Source organism: Aulonocara stuartgranti, assembly GCF_965226115.1.
Source record: "Aulonocara stuartgranti genome assembly, chromosome: 7".
Lineage (NCBI taxonomy): Eukaryota > Metazoa > Chordata > Actinopteri > Cichliformes > Cichlidae > Aulonocara > Aulonocara stuartgranti.
This window is the reverse complement of record NC_138945.1, coordinates 25,629,340-25,646,786: the sequence shown is the minus strand read 5'-3', so window position 1 is coordinate 25,646,786 and position 17,447 is coordinate 25,629,340. Positions and strand designations below refer to the sequence as shown.

Here is a 17,447-nt window from a genome sequence, read left to right as displayed (position 1 = left end):
GAACAAAATAATAAGCGTTAATAGCAACTGATGGTGTTTATGCCGAGCTTTTTTGTCGAGCCTATCAAGAAACAGAATTTTGATGTATAATGTTTGTGACTTTGCATTTTTTTTAACGTTTGTATTATATTCCTTAATACACACAAGCTTGCGCAGTAAACAACTGCAAAAAGCAACCGTGTCTCAACAGAAAACATATTACCTCAAAAGTACTGTTATTACTGTTTGGGCCAGTAGTAGGGCCAGTCTATACAGTGACAATGCATTCAAACCAAACTGACTACATACAACATTTTCTCTAAAAGAGCATTTAATAAAGCCTTTAATTTTGATTCTTTGCAAGGTATGAAAATTACTCTACAGATTTTGCTGGACTGCATTTAAATGCACATCAGAAAAACTCTTGTGAACATACAAGAGATTCCAGAAAATAAAGTGTGAGGCATCATAAGAAACATAACAGCAAGAAAAAGGGAACATTTGTGATCAGGAGTTTACATCCACGCAGCATGAGCATGAATGTCATGGTAATTTGGGGCTTTTAATGATTTCTTTGTACTGTTCTTTTTCCTGGATGGAAAAAGACTCTAAAAATCAAGAATTGGGTGCACAAGTTTGACTTAATTTTATATTTTTTCTGATCCACACAGATTTAAATATATACCCCACTAATATTTCGTACAGGGATTCTCAGCAAGCTGCTAAGCTTAAGCTTAACAAGCTTCTGCCACAGTTCTGGCTGGATATTTCATCACTCTTCTTGGCAGAACTGGTAGAGTTCATTTACATTAGTTGGTTTCCTTGACTGGACCCGGCTTTTAAGCATAGTCAACAAATTTTCAATAGGGTTGAGATCAGGGCTGTGGGAAAGCCGCTCCAGAAGCTTAGTATAAGCCTGCGTTATCCATTCAAAAACCTGTTTTGATGTGTTTGGGATCACTGTGCTGTTGGAACCATCAACTGTTCAATGATCCACCTGCTGATTTGAGGTGAAGGTGAAAAATTTGGAGGTTGTTCTTCTCCTTCAATATTCCATCCACTTTGTGCAACGTACCAGTACGACTGGCAGCAGAACAGCCTCAGAGCATTATGCTAACACCACCATGCTTAAAAGCTGGTAAGTGTGGAAGCTTTACCTTTACTCCAAACACACCCGTTGTCACTGTAGTCAAATAGCTCTATCTCGGTCTTGTCTGATAATACATTTTCTTCTTCATAAGGCATTTGCCTTGTCCATGTGGGGATCTGCAGACTTCAGTCAAGCTTGAAGGTGTTGATTTTGGAGCAGGGGCTTCTGTCTTGGTCAGCATCCTCTATCTCCATGGCGATGTAAAACACCCTTCAGTGTGGATAGTGATGCTGGTTTTCTCAGCAGTTTCCAGTTTATGGCTTGGCAGGCAGGCTGAGCCTCAGAGGTTCCTGGATTGTTCCTGAAAATGCTGACCAACTTCCTCTCATCTTCTTCCAGATCTATGCAAAGTGGTGACATATCAGAATAACTCGTATTTGTATACAGTTGTTTGAACTGATGATCTTGGAACCTGCAGTTGCTTAGAAATGGCTCAGAAAAACCTTCCTAACTTGTGCAAATTGGCAATTCTCCATCTTTAGACTTTCTCAATATTCTGAGTATTGATCCTATCAAATAAATCCTTTATGCTGCCAGACAAACTACCAGTCGTAGTCAATCATGATCACTAATGAGAAATTAACAGGCCTTGGACTTGTCAAGTTTAAAGACATTGTTGATCATTTGTGGCTTAGGGACAATCCAGAATAAATTCAAACTTGTGTACCCAATTCTGTTTTTTGAAGTTTGTAAAGATGTAGGCTGTACAATCATTCCCTTTCATGGCCCTAAAGTATATATATTAAGTTCTGATCACAAATTTTAAAGGTGAGATAGTCAGAGTTGCAGACAGCCCACGTCTTTTAAACTCCACGCCCCATGTCAAGGCAAATTGTAAACTGTTCATTAAAGTATCCAGCACACCACCAGCTGCTGGAGAAAATGGCATCAGGGAAATGCTTTAGTACCATTTTTATCAATATAACAGTAGGGGGTACAACGCATATAATGGAACTAATATTTATTAAATGGATCTGTAGTGCTTACACTCTCTGGCCCTTAACAGCATCATCATAAAAGTTGTTCCCAGAATCTCCCTGTGACTGTGGGATTAATACACATGTGTAATCTCACTGGAATGTACTGATCCAAAGCGCCAGCTGTCCACTGAGAGCACAGACACCCACAAGCCCCTGCTAACACACACAAACCAATATGAATACTACACATTTGGCACATTCAAGTGATACATGAGCCAGATGTGATCGGAGGCGAGATGTAAATATTTAGTTGAAAAAAAGCACACAACATTGTCCCTTTTGACATCAGCTTTCTGTAATGTGTGTAATATTTGTAAAAACTGTAATCACAGCAACTCCCGAAGTTTCTGAGTCTATGGCCGCTTCTTGGTTTTAACCAGGCCTTTTTCCACCAGACAGCGGTAAAACTCCTGGATATATGTGTACACGCATTTCCAGTCGGGCTCGTTCATCCGGACTAAGTCATCGGCATCCAGCAGAGGGGGGCAGCCTGCCAACCTCCTGCAGAAAGTGCAAATGTCAGTGAAAAATGACTTGAGAGAAACAATGTAAGTGTAAAGTTACTTTGTTATTTATAATTCAAAGCTCGAGTTTTTGCAGATAGGACATATAAGGAAGGAGAGCTCACTCCGCAGTGTTGAAAGCCAGCTGGAAGTTTTCCTTGGGCTTGTTGGGGTTGAGGATGGAGTACTCGAAAGCGTCAGGGAAGAAGCGGTGCACCAGGGCGCAAAAGGCAATGCCGTCTTTCCAGCTGGAGGAGAAGTTCTGAATGTCCACCCCCTGTTTCATACCAGAGCGGGATAAGTTTAGAGGGAAAAGTGGCAGCAAGAGGGACATAAGAGTCCCTCCACGGGGCAATAATTCATAGACAGAGTGAGGTAGGGCATATTTACCTCATATGGCTCTGTTTTGGCCCTGCACCAGTCCAGAAGCATCTGTTTGACATTCTTAGCGTTGGGTGCCGCAGCAGGAGGAGCAGCAGCAGCAGAACTGGCCTTGCTGAGGAGAGGAAACAAAGACACAAAAGTATGGGTCACCTCATCTTTTCACATGGCAAATGCTTTGAGCATTTTCCCGCTCATTGAGCTGAAGCATAATGTCTATATCAAAGAAGCAGATGATTGTTCTTTAATCCCCTTTTTGCAAAAATGTTCATCTACACCGCCTCGCATGTGACTCACCTGCCTCCTGTCCTGTTAAAGGGAGTAGCTGCTGATGGAGATGGCTGGCTGCTTGGTTCTAAAATGATGAAGAGAATTAAAGTGTCAAAATTATTAAAACTGAAGTGTAGGATGATGCATTAACAGACATTAGGGGGTTCACAGTTACTGTTTATTGGCGGCTGCTGGTTCATGGATGCCCTTCCTATGCTAACGGTCCCGCCTGTCGTTCCCGCTTTGCTCAGACCTTGCTGTCTTAGGTTTTGCTGCCTTAACCCTCGCTCCTGCTCCCGTTTTTCTGATGATAGGCAATTTAAAGAAAGAAAAAGGAAAGCAAAGGACCAAATGAGTCATGATTATAGCACTTCCCCTCACTATTTGACAGAGCTGTCAAAGTTTTCCTGAGATTTCACCTCTTTTTTTCTTCAGGAGATCCCTTAATGCAGAACGGATCATCCGTCTCTCTTCAAAATCTGAGGTGTTGTCGAGCTAAAAAGATAATTACAGGTACAGAAACAATATAAAGAAAAAATATTATAAACCACCTTGTAATCCGGTCTTTCAGAATATTTTTATATGACTGCAGGCATGTCTTGTAAATCTAGGCAAAACTGAGGTTACTTGGTCCTAAGTAATGTCATTACTTTGGCTTCCAGTAACACTGTGAGGAATCTTGGAGTCGTTTTTCTGACCAGGATATGTATTCAGCGCGCACATTAAACAAATATGTAGGACTGCTTTTTGTCATCTGTGCAATAATCCAGAGCGATGCTGAAAAACTAGCCCACACATTTGTTACCTCTCAGCTGGACTACTGTGATTCATTATTATCAGACTGTTTTGAAAGCTCCTTAAAAAGCCTTCAATTAATCCAAAGTGTTGCAGTTATTCTCTCAGGAGAGAGAGGGAGATCATATTTAATATTTTGCCCATATTAGCTTCTCATCATTGGCCCAGATTTAAACTAGAAATAAAAGAACTACTAAAAGAATTATTGAACTGAATTTAAAACCATTCTCCGCACATATAAGTGTTTTTGTGGTTCCCAAAAAAGATCATTGTTATGTCAACTGGTAACATGTGATTTAATTAAATTAAGTTAACAACTCAGATCAACCCAACAGATTTAAGTTACAGTTTAAGTTTAAGTTATACAATAAGTGAAACTTAGCATTGTCACTTAACAAAAAAAAAAAAACAAAACAAAAAAAAAGAAACAAGTTAACGAAACAGGTTTTAATTTCAACTTGAATTGAAAGTTGATAGAAATCCCCCCAAAATTTACTAAACTAAAGCAGAAAACTGAGTGAGAATCATTTAAAACATTGCATTACATCAAATACAGTGTAGAGTTTCTAAAAGTAGAGTGGAAGGCAGAGACTTCAGCTATCAGGCCCCTCGCCTGTGGAACCAGCTCCCAGTTTGGATTCAGGAGACAGACACCTTTTCTAGTTTTAAGATGAGGATCACAACAAGCTTATAATGGCAAGCTGGATCAGGTGATCCTTAATTATGTCATAGTTATGCTGCTATAGCCTCAGGATGTTGACTTCCCATGATGAGCACTGAGCGTTTCTTTTCCGCTCACCCGTTTTCATTCTCCTTCTGTTTATTCGCCGCTGCTTTATGTCGTTAAAATTGACCTTCTCGTTCCCATAGTTTGTGTTTTGTCCTGTCTCCCTTTCCTTTCCTTTCCTTTCAACACCCAGCTGGTCATGTCTCTTTGATACTGTAAGACATTTATCTTATAATATAAAGCATCTCGAGGTGACTGTTGTTGTGATTTGGTGCTGTATCAATAAAACTGAATTTAAATGTCAGAAATTACACAGTTTAGAACACACAGGATGGCAAAATGGAAACGAAACAACAATTATCTCACTGCTTTTTCTTTGCATAGATGTGATATGGATAATTTGATTGGCTGAAGCCACCTATAACTCACTCACCATCTTGTTGAGAACATCTTCATCCTCAATAGCAGCCAGTTCTTCGCTGGTTAGCGATGATTTGCCATCAGTTTTTGACTCCATGTCTGACAGGTGAACCTGGCTGTATGATAACAGAGCTGTCCTAACACATACTGACATAATTCTTGACTTTCTGGGTTTTTTAGTTGTTGTTTTTTTAGCAACAACTTCGCCTTAATAATCCAAAGTTAATCACTGACACAGGATTAAAAATACTTGAATTATTTCTGACCAACCAGGCCAGATAGTTCTCACTGTTTACAGTAAAATTAAAGCACAGGTTTTACAGATAGATCTGAAGAATTCGTCTGCATGCAGTCAGTAATTTTAATACAAACTACTCTGTGAGCCTTTGCCGACACAGAAGGACGTCTCAGTTTATCGCAGCAGATGCCTGACTACGGCACAGAGGTGGGAAAAACACGTACAAATATAGTAATGTAGCAAGCATTACTAAAAGAATCTGATAACAGCGTGCAACTATGTGCTGAGACACTGGAAAAATCTAGTACTCATTGACACAACATGGGAAGCACAAAGAAACAAGACTGTGAAAATTAGACTCAGATTAGGGGTTGGCAGCTGCTGAGGTTTGGTGTGACTCACCTGTTTCAGGGTGCGTTTTGTGGTGATCTTTAGGAGTCAGCACGCCTTGCTCCTCTCCCTGCTCCTCCTTTAAAGTTCTCTGGGGAGCTGTGGGAGCTCAGCCCTGCATCACACCTCACACTGCAGCGCTTCGTAAGGATGCATGTTTGGAGAGAGAGTGCAGATTGCTTACACGAACCACCCAAAAAGGGATGAAAGAGGAGGAGGAGGAGAAGAAGAAAGAAACACATCAGGTCCTGGTTCATCCATCTCTGTCACCTTCAGAAGAGTCCCTCCTCCTCTTGTTAGTGGATTCTGGATGATGCCATGTGAAAATTTATGGCGCATAACCTCATATAAACTTTGACCGTGGCTCTACTGGAGTGCTCCAGACGAATCATCGGGGTGGAAAATAAGGAGTTAACAGTGGCAAAAAAAAGTGAGGAGCATTGCCTTATTGAGGCAAAAGTATGACCACTGGACTTTGTTTACAGAAGTCAGAATGTCTTTAAAGGAGGACGGAGTGCAGACACACAGAGACGGATACAAACAAGCGTCTGGGAGAAAACAGCTTAAAAAAATATGCTCAACTTCAGCTGTGACTCTGTTAAGTGTTTGAAAAGTTTTAGAGCCTAAGATATGGTGCCATTAAATCACAAAGCACACAAAGTGCTCCATCCAGTGGTGAGCATGCATAACTGCTTCAAAATGTCCTCGAAGTGAGAAAGCACCAACATGAGGTGGATCTTGAATCAGAAATGAAAATTAGTTCCAACTCTATTCTATCTAAAGAGCTTGGAAAGAAAAGCGTCTGGACTTCTTTGAGTTGCTTGAAGACGTTTCACCTCTCATCCGAGAAGCTTCTTCAGTTCTAAGGGTCAAATGGTGGAGAGTCCCAGATTTAAACCCAGTGGGAGTTTCCCCCCAAAGAGGGACAAAGGACCCCCTGATGATCCTCTACCTAATCACATGAGCCATGAGCCAAGGAGGTACTGGTCCGTGTGTGTGGGCTTCCGGTAAACTGAGGTTGAAGTTTACCGTTTACCATTTGTCTTCTCTTTCTCCAGCTCCTTGGAAGACAGGACCAACTTCACACCCGATCAGATTTGCACACTGTTAGACCTCTGCCTCACCACTACATATTTCAAATACAACGAGGGTTTCTACAGACAAAAACATGGCTGTCACCTATTGTAGCCAACCTTTACATGGAGGAAGTGGAAAGAAAGGCTCTTGGCTCTTTTAAAGGGAGAGTACCCAGCCACTGGTACAGATATGTGGACGACACCTGGGTCAAAATCAAGACACAAGAAGTGGAATCCTTCACTGCTCACATTAACGCTGTGGATAAAAACATCAAGTTCACCAGGGAAGACACAAAGGACAATTGTTTGCCTTTCCTGGACTGCGCTGTGCACATTGAAGAGAATGGCAACCTCAACATCGAAGTTTACCGGAAGCCCACACACACAAGGTCACTCTTTCGAGGATGCCAACGTTCACATTTTGGACAGAGAGGACAGATGGTTTGAAAGAGGAGTGAAAGAAGCCATTTACGTCCACTGTGAGCGACCATCTTTGAACAGAGGCGGTGGTTTACGACACCAACTGTCTGCCATCTATAACCCAGTTTTGCGATCCCTTCCCAGACGCCTTAACGCCCACTCACATCCTGGGCCATCTGACCTCAGGAAATCACATGATAGGGTGGGACCAGGTTTCACAATGAGCTCACCCGAAACCCTGGCTGACTGGGACCCACACCCGCTTACACACCTTGGCTCATGTGATTAGGTAGAGGATCATCAGGGGGTCCTTTGTCCCTCTTTGGGGGGTTACTCCCACTGGGCTTAAATCTGGGACTCTCCACCATTGACCCTTAGAACTGAAGAAGCTTCTCGGATGAGAGGTGAAACGTCTTCAAGCAACTGAAAGAAGTCCAGACGCTTTTCTTTCCAAGCTCCTTAGACTACGATGACCTGGATGACTGAGAACCTTCACAGACTCTATTCTATGAACTGCACATATGTGAAAGTTTCTGAGGACCTTAATGATACTCACCCCCCACTTTGTTAGGTGCACCTCTTTAGCTGCTTATCAATGCAAATATCTAATCAGCCAATCACGTGATAGCAGTCCAGTGTCTTTAGACATGATGAAGACGACCTGCTGAAGTTCAAACCGAGCTTCAGAATCAGGAAGAAAGGCGATAAAAGTTGATATAAGAACATTGTTGGTGGCAGACAGACTAGTCTGAGTATTTCAGAAACTGCTGATCTGCTGGGATTTTCCCATAAATCCATCTCTAGGGTTTACAGAGAACAGTCCAAAAAAAGTAGAAAATATCCAGCGAGTGGCTGTTCTTGGGCAAAAATGCCTTGTGGGTGCCAGAGGAGGAGGGAGAATGGGCAGACTGTTTGAGCTGATAAGAAGGCAACTGTAACAAAAATAACCACTTGTTACAGCCAAGGTATGCAGCAAGGCACCTGTGACTACACATGACATATCAGATCTTTTATCAGATGGGCTACAACAGCAGAAGACCAAACAGGCTGCTACTACTGTGAGTTAAGAACAGGATACTGATGCCACGGCCTCGTCAAACATGGACAACAGCAAATATGGAAAGCGTTGCCTGGTCTGATGAGTCGTGGTTTTGTGTAAACAACATGAAAGCATAGATCTATCCTGACTTGTTTTAATGGTTCAGGCTGCTGCTGCTACCGGTATAACATTTTCTTGGCACATTTTGAGCCACTTCGCACCAACAACACAGCCTACCTGTGTATGGCTGATCACGGCCATCCCCTCATTCACATCATGGATGTTTAGATGACAAACCTGCAGTAACTCTGTTGACTGTCATATCGATAGGAACTAAAATCTCAGAGGAATGTTTACAGCACCTTGTTGAATCTATATCATGAAGAATTAATGCAGTTCTGAAAGGAAAAGGGAGTCTAACACAGTACTAGCAAGGTGTGGCTAATAAAGTATCCAATAAATGTATTTACAATAGTTAAAAATGCTAATGTCTTCTAAGATGTGTGTTAAGAATTCAGTTTAACCTTCCTGCCTTCTTGGGACCTTTTTGTGCCACTGCTATGTGTTAAATGGCTGCCATTTCCACTGTGTTCAGTGGAATATAACCAAACTTGCCACAGGATAGTTTTTACCTGTCAATGTTAATATTCCAGTGTGAATTCCTTAAATCAGCCTAAAATGGCTGAGCAGCAGAAATCCCCACACCCATCACCCTGGGGACCATTTTCTGCCCATTGACTTCCATTATAAACGCTATTTTTCATCCCCAAATTATCATTATATGATTTTATTTTTTCTTCTTTTCTTGGATGTCAATGAAGACTCAGGGCCTTGAAGTTTTAATTTTTAAATTGCAAAAAAAATGCAAAAAAATAATGGCAGGTCAAAATGTATGTTGGTGCCAATCTTTGGTCCATCTAAAGGCCTACTTATAATGACAATCACATATTACTTCAACTGGTTTTTTGTGGAAATATTTAGTTTCGTTTTTTGTTTTTTGGGGCTTATAACACAGGGCGCTCATGTAATAACACTGGGATTTGAAGGGTTAAAACAACGACAATATAATTAAAACTTTACATGAATATTTCAGGGAGAAGTAGTTTTACAAGGTTGGCTAATTTAAAGTGGAATAAAATATGGATATATGGTCTTTTTATGGCGTTTTTGGGCGTGGCTGAGAATGGTCCCTAGGGTAATGGGTGTGAGTTTTTTAAAGGATGGCAGGAGGGTTAAACTCAGTGACCCAACCTAAGCATATAATTACATCAATTACAAAGGATGTGGTTGGTCTCTCTAACCCCATAACAGGAAGGTGGTGTTGAATTCATTTCAGATATGAATGCAGTTTCAAGAACAAGGCAATTCAGAAATGAGGTGTTTGGTTTTGTTATTTTATTATACCAGTCCATTTTTTTTCTTTTCATACATTTGCAGGTCACGTGTACATGGATGAGCCGTATCTTTGCCCGTAAACAAGAAAAACACCTACAGCATTCATCAAAACTGCATTCTCATCTACAGTATGTCCAATTAAGGCATGAGGCAGACATTTCATTCCTGAACCAGTATAGTTTCAACCAGTCATATGACTATAAAATACATAACAAAATAAAATAACTATTTACATCCAACTAACTTTGCAAACAATCAAACACAGTATGCACACAGGAACTGTAGGCTTTTTTTTAAGCGGCGTCTTCGTACCGTGTCAATGCAACAATTGCTTTGTTTTTTTTATCTTCTCCAGACTCATAATCTTCTCAAACATGACAAGAACAAGTAGCCAAACCTGCCAAACAGAGCTGAGACTGTGAAATTAGATCATAAACCTGCAAACCAACTACAGCTTACCGATTATTAAATTGTCAAAATGTATATATGAACTATTTTATCTGTGAGCGATCTCCCTCGCTGTGGTTTCTTTATGACTATTGAAAAGCTGCTTGATCTCAGTCCTATGAACGCAAGGGGGCATAAGTCCTGTTTAAGAGTTGAGGTATTCAGTACAGTAGCCTAAAACCAGTGAAATGATCTGTTGAACATCACTTTTAAATGTGAGTGGTGTTATTAAGAAATATAAAACCAGTAAAACCATACACACTGCAAAAGAAATTAAATGCAACCATTTTCAACTAATCATGGAATTATAAAAGCATCTTACACGTTTTGAGTAATTTTCATGAATGACATCCTTGAAATGTTATTCAGCTGAATCAACATGCGGCGTTGTTTGCTGTTATTCTTACGGTGAAACATGCTGAAAAAACTGGTGTGTCATACTGAGCCTTTTTCCACGCAGGGCTTTGTTGTTTTCATCTTTTGAGAGCTCACACTGTACGTGAGCATTGGTCGTATCTGGTCACTGACAGAACAGGTTTCACAAGACAAAAAAAAAAAAAAAAGCAGAAAAAAAAAAGCTTTAAAGTAAACATTTGGCATACCGTGCATGTAGGAAGGTGTGCAACAAGCATCCGAGGACATTTTGGATGCTTTCTGGAGCAAAAGCATGCAAGCGTCTGCTTTAACACACTCAGACTTTACATGTACACAGCTGCAAGACACTTGAGGACCAAATTCCACAGCATTAAACCCCCTCTGATTATTGCTAAGGCCCTAAAAAATAAATATTTTCTTTCATATAAATATCAGAGGGGGGCTAAAATATGTCATAATAAGATGCTTTTTAAATACTGAGAGTGAAAACGGAACACTTTTTAAAAGAAGTCAGTTTCTCTAAGACGTGCTGGCTTAACAAAGGTTAGGATTTAAGAAGCGACCTTAAAGTACATCTCAAGTCTTTTTTTTTTTTTCCTCCTCAGGTCTTCCAGAGGGAAAAGCCAGCTAAGGTTGAGTGACACTCCTTAGAGACCTTGTGAACCTAATTATCAGTGCGCCGTTGTAAAAGTTGGAAATAATTGGACTAGCTCTACAGAGACCGTCTTTCCAGGTTGGAGCGAGAACAAAATTTAGGCCTGAAGTGGAAAGCCACACTGACATTCCTATAGTAGGACGAAACACAACCTCCTATTAAAAATGTGCTTCAGGAGAGGAAATGTTATGTGGCATTGCACAGAAGTGTCAGCTCTATCCATACTCGTAACTTACCAACACTCACAACAGCAGTGCCTTTGCCTTTATTTAACAAGCTACCCACATTACATGTCTACATAAAAAAGCTGCCAAAAACACCCAGTCCCTTACCACAATAGGGCCGGGAGAGTGTCAGGTAACAGTACCATAAATATAGCTTTTTATTACAAATTGTGCCCGCTCAGATCTGAGGCCCCCCCCCCCAATCTATGAGGCTTTACTGTAGCGGATAATATCCACAACAGACACCCAAAACGTTGATTAAAGCCCTCTGGATACGAGAACATTTTCACAGTGGAGTAGTAAGAGTGACAGTGTGAATACCTGATGAGGTATCAATGAGTTCAGTGTGCTCATGCATGCATATACCGCTATAGGCTATATGTGACACGGATAAGGGCAAAAAAGTTACCTTCATTGTAAACCAAAGAAATATAAATAAATAATAATAATAATAGTACTACTAATGCAAAAAGGCAACTTTTCCTCTCTGCAGACTCCAGTTCTGTGTGAATTGGAGATAAATAAAGTGGCACAGTGAGGAAGTCAAAAAAAATTTTAAAAAACATCTGTCACTGTTGGCGACACTATAGCTGTACAAAGTCACACACTAGGGTACGACTCCTCTTTTCTTTTCAGTCCATTTTGTCTTCCTGTTTTCTGTCTGCGCCCTGATGATGGGGATGATATGTTTTATCAGACGCACTAGCTTTAACCGAGTCTTCTCCACGTGCACTGTGAAAATCCACTCGTACGGAGCCTTTTGCTTTGGCCCTGCGTGCATCCAGGTAGCTAACGATAAATTCTGAGTTCTGATAGATGAGCATGCCAGACAACGTGAGCACTGCGCCGGCACAGCTCAGGGCCGACAGTTCGCTGCCGAAGAGCAGTTGAGACAACAGCAGGTTTCCCACCACGCTAAGGTTGCCGAGGATGTGCAGAGTGACCGCCGAGGTGAGCGTGATGACGCAGCAGCTGGCCAAGTTGTACATGACCGAGCCCAGGCAGCTGAGCAAGATGAAGACCCACAGGTGGCGGTCGTAATGAAGCGGCGACTCAAGCATAGCCCAGTTTTCCAAGGCGAGAGCAGCTATGGCCAAGATGCAAAAACTGGGAATGGACATCAGGTACAGCAGGAACACGGAGTTGATCTTTTCCTCCTGAAGTAAAATACCTATAAAAACAGACAAATGTACACAGCAGTTACAAACAGAACACACTACTTATTCCCATACAGAAAACAGAAAACTAAGCACTGCCCAGCTGTGTCAAAGTAAAGATACTGAGGCACAGCTAGCGGTGTCACAAGCTAAAAAACATGACAGCAGTTCTTTCAATTTAATAGTCCCACACATGCTGTAAGTGCTGGAGATGCTGCACAATAACACCAACGTGGAGCTGCAGGTGCATCAACGGTCTGATGAGACTGGGGACGACAAACCCCCACCCCAGCACATAAAGAGTTTCGTATACAGAAAAGACATGTATACAAATGAAAGTACGCAGAGGCTTTGCAATAGAAAGAGGAAACACTTCAAGCTTATCTAGTCACATCAATGTCCTGATCTGTATTCATTTAGGGAGAATTAGTTTATCTGGTTTACTTTATATTTACATCTGTAATCTCTCTGTGACAGCTACATCTGTTGTAACAGCAATGACACGCACATGCACACGCACACACACTTCAAATGGCTATTACCCTTCAGTCTGTCAAAATGTAATAATGTGTGTTTTAGGCAAGCTGGAAAAGGAAGTCAACACTGAAGTGAAGTTCCTTTAACGACCACTTAAAGCAGTACATTCCAATAGACTCTCATGCCAAAAGTTGCTGAAAATTACAACACTAAACCACATGTTTACAGCCTGATATAACCAGATACATTTCATAGTTTTTATTTTCATAACATCGCAGACAGGTGATGATTATCTGCTGTGCCTCACTGAGCCGGAGCTTTTACACCATGCTTGTGCTGTTCCTACTTTTTGGAACATGTTTAAAAGTCTATTAATGTTTTGGTTTGCTATGAGGTGCAGAGCATCCCAGAAGCTTGTGCATCAGCTGTGGTAATTAATTAGTGCTTTATTAGTCTAATTAGCAAATATCTCTATCAGTGTGTTGCAGCAGAATGCTGTATGGACATAGCATGCTAACAGAGCCTGCTAGCACTAACTGACAGGTTAATGCTCCACTCTCTCGTCCATATTTGGTCAGGTCTGGCTCACGTGACAGGGGCCAAATGCTAACCTAGAGCCTTTAAAATGAGTCCAGTGTGGTAGTTATGTCCAGCCTTTATATACAGTCTATGTAGTTACCATGATGTGTGAGAGCAGCTGCAACAGGCAAAAAAAAAAAAAAAAAAAAATCTGTATTACTGTAACATTCCCCATTACAAAAGATACTTTTGCTACCAATCGATTCAGACATATTTCCTAGCAAAAACACAGGGAGTACTTTCATAACAGCAGGTCCGTGTGATTTTATGTGCGTGTGTGTCCATCAAAAGGAGAGCGAAAAGCACGTCAGAGGTCATTATGCAAATCTCCTTTTTGGGAAATTTGTGTAATATGCCATGATGTCATGGAAAATCAAACACATTACTGTTAAACAACAAAACTCTAAATGCTGAATGTTTTTAAAAAAAAATGCCCTAACAAAGTGTGTCAGAGTACAAAAATAAACTGCTGCAACAACACGCGTAAGAGGCTTAAAATAGCTTCTTGAAACATGAGACAACATCTGAGGGCATAAAACTTTAGCCATGATTAAAAATAAAATGTTCAGGACATCGTTTACATATTACATCCCAAAAGCAAAAGCAGGACCTACATTTTCCTTCCAACATTTAAACAAAGCAACAAGCAAAAAACATCTGCAATTTGTTAAGAAGGGATTTAAAGTGATGACCCTTGAGGTTATGAGCGTGCCTGTACCTCTGCTCCACCAGGAACAGTGTGCAGCATTACATTCCTCTGAGCAACCTGCATGTCTGCTTCTGCAACAGACTAAAGACAGGGCCTCTCTTTATACGTGTGTTTAGAGACTCTTTTTGTCCCTCTCTGACAACCACATTCTTATGAAGACTGATGACGTTGCGGAAGCTAAGCTACCGATCTGTGGCGCAATCGGTTTGCAGCTTTAAAGCAATTTATGTAATGAAAGCTCCAGTGAGAGCTCAGAACATTAGGTGAATGAGTACACCGGACAAATGCAGCGAGGGCAAAAGTTAGTCCACATGACATCAATCTAAGAAAGGAATCTCTCGCATGTTTTTTTTCAACTGAAAGCCATTCATTTTTACCTCATTTAGATAATCCAATCACGAACTTTAAAGGTCTCTTAAGAATCATTTAAGATTTAACAAAGTCAAGCAACAATCTGGCCTTTATTATTATTTTGGGGGCATTTTAGGTCGTTATAGCTAGATAGGAAAGTTAGAGAGTGAGGGACACACAGGACTGCAGAGAAGAACCTGACTGATTTGCAATTCAAAAACTTCTCAGTTTGTGGTGGATTTTCTGAAATGTTGAGTGTACAAAAAGCTTATTCAGTAAATCAAAACCTGAGCAGCAAATGTAAAGAAGATAAAATCATCTTCATAATGAAATTAAAGTTTATATTAGAAACCAAAATAAACATACAACAGATCAGCCAGCCACTGGGGCATACCACAAAAACATGTGTTTATTTATCACGTTCCCCTAGCAACTGAAAAACCAGCCAATGTGCCATTCCGCCTTAATGCTAGGGTGCGTTTATGAACGGAGAAGTGAATCACCAAATTTCTAAGAAGTTCCAGGACCGCAGACGGCTGCAGTGTCTAAAATGCTCCCTGATGTCAATTGGGTTATTGTTTTCTTTAGCAACGGGACAAAACAACATGTCAGCTTCCCAGCATGGCAAAACGGGACAGTGATGCAGAGAAAGTGGTACTCACTCTGCTGGATGGACTTGACTCCTCTCAGCATGGTTGCTGCGAACACAAAGAAGCAGCCAGTTTGATCGAACTGGACCTCTCCCATAATGCTGAAAGAGGCTCCCAGGCAGATGGGCATCATGGCTGTGTATTTGATGATGTGATGCTGCTTGCCTAGGATCAGTGTGGAGATGGCCAGGGTAAAAAGCGGGGTGGTAGTGTATATCATTTGTGCAAATGACAGCTGGACATAGTTCAGACCCATGTTTCCAAAGGCGATGCTGGCACAAAACGTCAGGCTCAACAGGAACACCTTACATTTTGCGCTGGGGGTCAGGTCCTGCTCTCCGACCCCTCTGTGGCGGATCACCTGCAGCTTGATCAGGCCGTAATCCACCACTATGGCTGTCAGCATGTGCAGAGCTGACAGCAGCAGAGGGTACCTGAAGTTGTAAACGGCAAATATCCATTTGTTGAGACTGGAGATGGTGGTGCCGGTCACCAGCCAAACAATGACAGCTGACAGCAGATGGAGCATCTCTGCGGGTGGCCGCCTCCTCCTCCTCCCTGTCTCTTGCAGGGTCGCCTCGCATTTTGAGAAGCCATCGGCGCTGATCATGTTCTTATCATTGTCCTCTCTGCAAGGAAAACACATGTTCAGCTCGCACCTCTCATCTCAATCACAAATGGATGATAAAACCGGCTGAAAGCTGCGAAAATAACCGAGAGGCAGCTCTTTTTACCCACTCTGCGGTGTCAATGTTTCCCAGTAAAAAACAGAAGTGCGTTTTTCAGCACCGCCTATAGACACGTGTTTCTGTTTTACATGACGGCCTGATTGTGTAACACACCCCTGCGTTGGCAATATGACATTATCCAACAGTAAGACAGCCGGAGGAGAGGAGCTCGGGGCGGGCTGGAAAACCGTCCGCGCCTTCCAACACACGACGGGGAATGACTGGATTGGTTATTATTATCCCGACGTGTAGCAAAAGGACCGCAAGTGACGAGCCAGTGAGCTGTAAACACGATGAGGCATGCCGTGTGCCTGTCATTTAAAGCCAATAAGTATTAATCTACACATGAAATCAGGGGAATTATGTTTTTCCCGTTTATGCAGGCTACAAATAGCATCTTTTTCCCAGCTCTGGAGAAGCAGAGCGAGAACCTGACATCAGAAGCGACATATAACGCTAAGTGCAGCGCACTCTGACAACATTTCATTCATGGCCCTGAGCGCTTTAAATTTAACAGTTTTAGCCAAAACAGAGGGGTCGACAGCCTCACACAGTTTAACAGTAATGTGTCTGAAGTTATCTGACCTCTACTGTGGACTGGCACTTGACACCAGACGGCTAAATGCCATTATGCTCATGCTAACGCTAGCTAGTGACTCTAAACCGCAGTGTTAGCTAACAGCAGGTTGTTAGCTACAAGAATATTAAGGAAAAAAGGAAACACCCGTTTATCCTACAGGCTTTGCGACGAGTTAGAAACCAATTAGATACACCTCAGAGATACTTAATTAGAATAGGAGCTTCGCCGCTTTTACCTTGTTCTGACAGCATCCCCAAATCTCCGTCACTCGGTCACCAAACTGTCAGGTTTGTGTCATTGGACGGTTCACTTAAAGGGCAATGCTACTGTTTTTAACTGTGTTTGTGTAGTATGTCATAGACCGGGAGTGTCACGCTCATTTTTAGTTCACGAGCTCCGTCTAGCCCAGCCAGCTTAATCCTAAATGGGTCAGATTGGTTAAGAACTGAGTAATTGAATAAAAATAGTACAGCCTAGGATTAAAAAAAAACCTGTGCACGACAGTAGTGCAATAATAAGTAATATGTACTTTAACTATACCAATCTTAAAAACCGGCTGAAGGTGTATAACAAAAATAATTGTGTAATCTTATGCCTGACAGGAGTGCTCACCAGTCACAGAAAGAAGAGTTGTTGTACAGTTTTATAGAGAACAGTAGGAATGATTCTCACACCTCTCTCACTCTCTGATACCTTGATAGATGGGTATCAGTTCTTTTTGAGTTATTACTCTCGCTATATATGCATATATA

At 41.5% G+C, this 17,447-nt stretch overlaps 2 protein-coding genes across 7 annotated transcripts; both read right to left on the bottom strand.

The window, feature by feature from the left end:
• Positions 1-301: 301 nt before the first annotated feature.
• smtna (smoothelin a) lies at positions 302-6,204 on the bottom strand. 2 transcript variants are annotated; one of them, XM_082538774.1, is made up of 8 exons: positions 5,846-6,204; positions 5,219-5,337; positions 3,683-3,758; positions 3,439-3,567; positions 3,291-3,348; positions 3,003-3,108; positions 2,738-2,889; positions 302-2,610 (listed from the first exon to the last, which is right to left on the bottom strand). In XM_082538774.1, exons 2-8 carry the CDS (start codon positions 5,300-5,302, stop codon positions 2,463-2,465), a joined length of 753 nt encoding a protein of 250 aa, XP_082394900.1. In that variant the 5' UTR covers positions 5,303-5,337; positions 5,846-6,204; the 3' UTR covers positions 302-2,462. The 2 variants fall into 2 exon arrangements, with proteins under 2 accessions (XP_082394900.1, XP_082394899.1); XM_082538773.1 differs by having other exon boundaries at positions 5,219-5,321; positions 5,846-6,201.
• A 3,537-nt stretch (positions 6,205-9,741) lies between these two features.
• Positions 9,742-17,447, bottom strand: slc35e4 (solute carrier family 35 member E4). 5 transcript variants are annotated; one of them, XM_082542270.1, is made up of 3 exons: positions 16,931-17,447; positions 15,400-16,016; positions 9,742-12,635 (listed from the first exon to the last, which is right to left on the bottom strand). In XM_082542270.1, exons 2-3 carry the CDS (start codon positions 15,995-15,997, stop codon positions 12,097-12,099), a joined length of 1,137 nt encoding a protein of 378 aa, XP_082398396.1. In that variant the 5' UTR covers positions 15,998-16,016; positions 16,931-17,447; the 3' UTR covers positions 9,742-12,096. The 5 variants fall into 5 exon arrangements, with proteins under 5 accessions (XP_082398396.1, XP_082398399.1, XP_082398398.1 ...); XM_082542273.1 differs by lacking the exon at positions 16,931-17,447 and adding an exon at positions 16,701-16,917; XM_082542272.1 differs by lacking the exon at positions 16,931-17,447 and adding an exon at positions 16,230-16,644.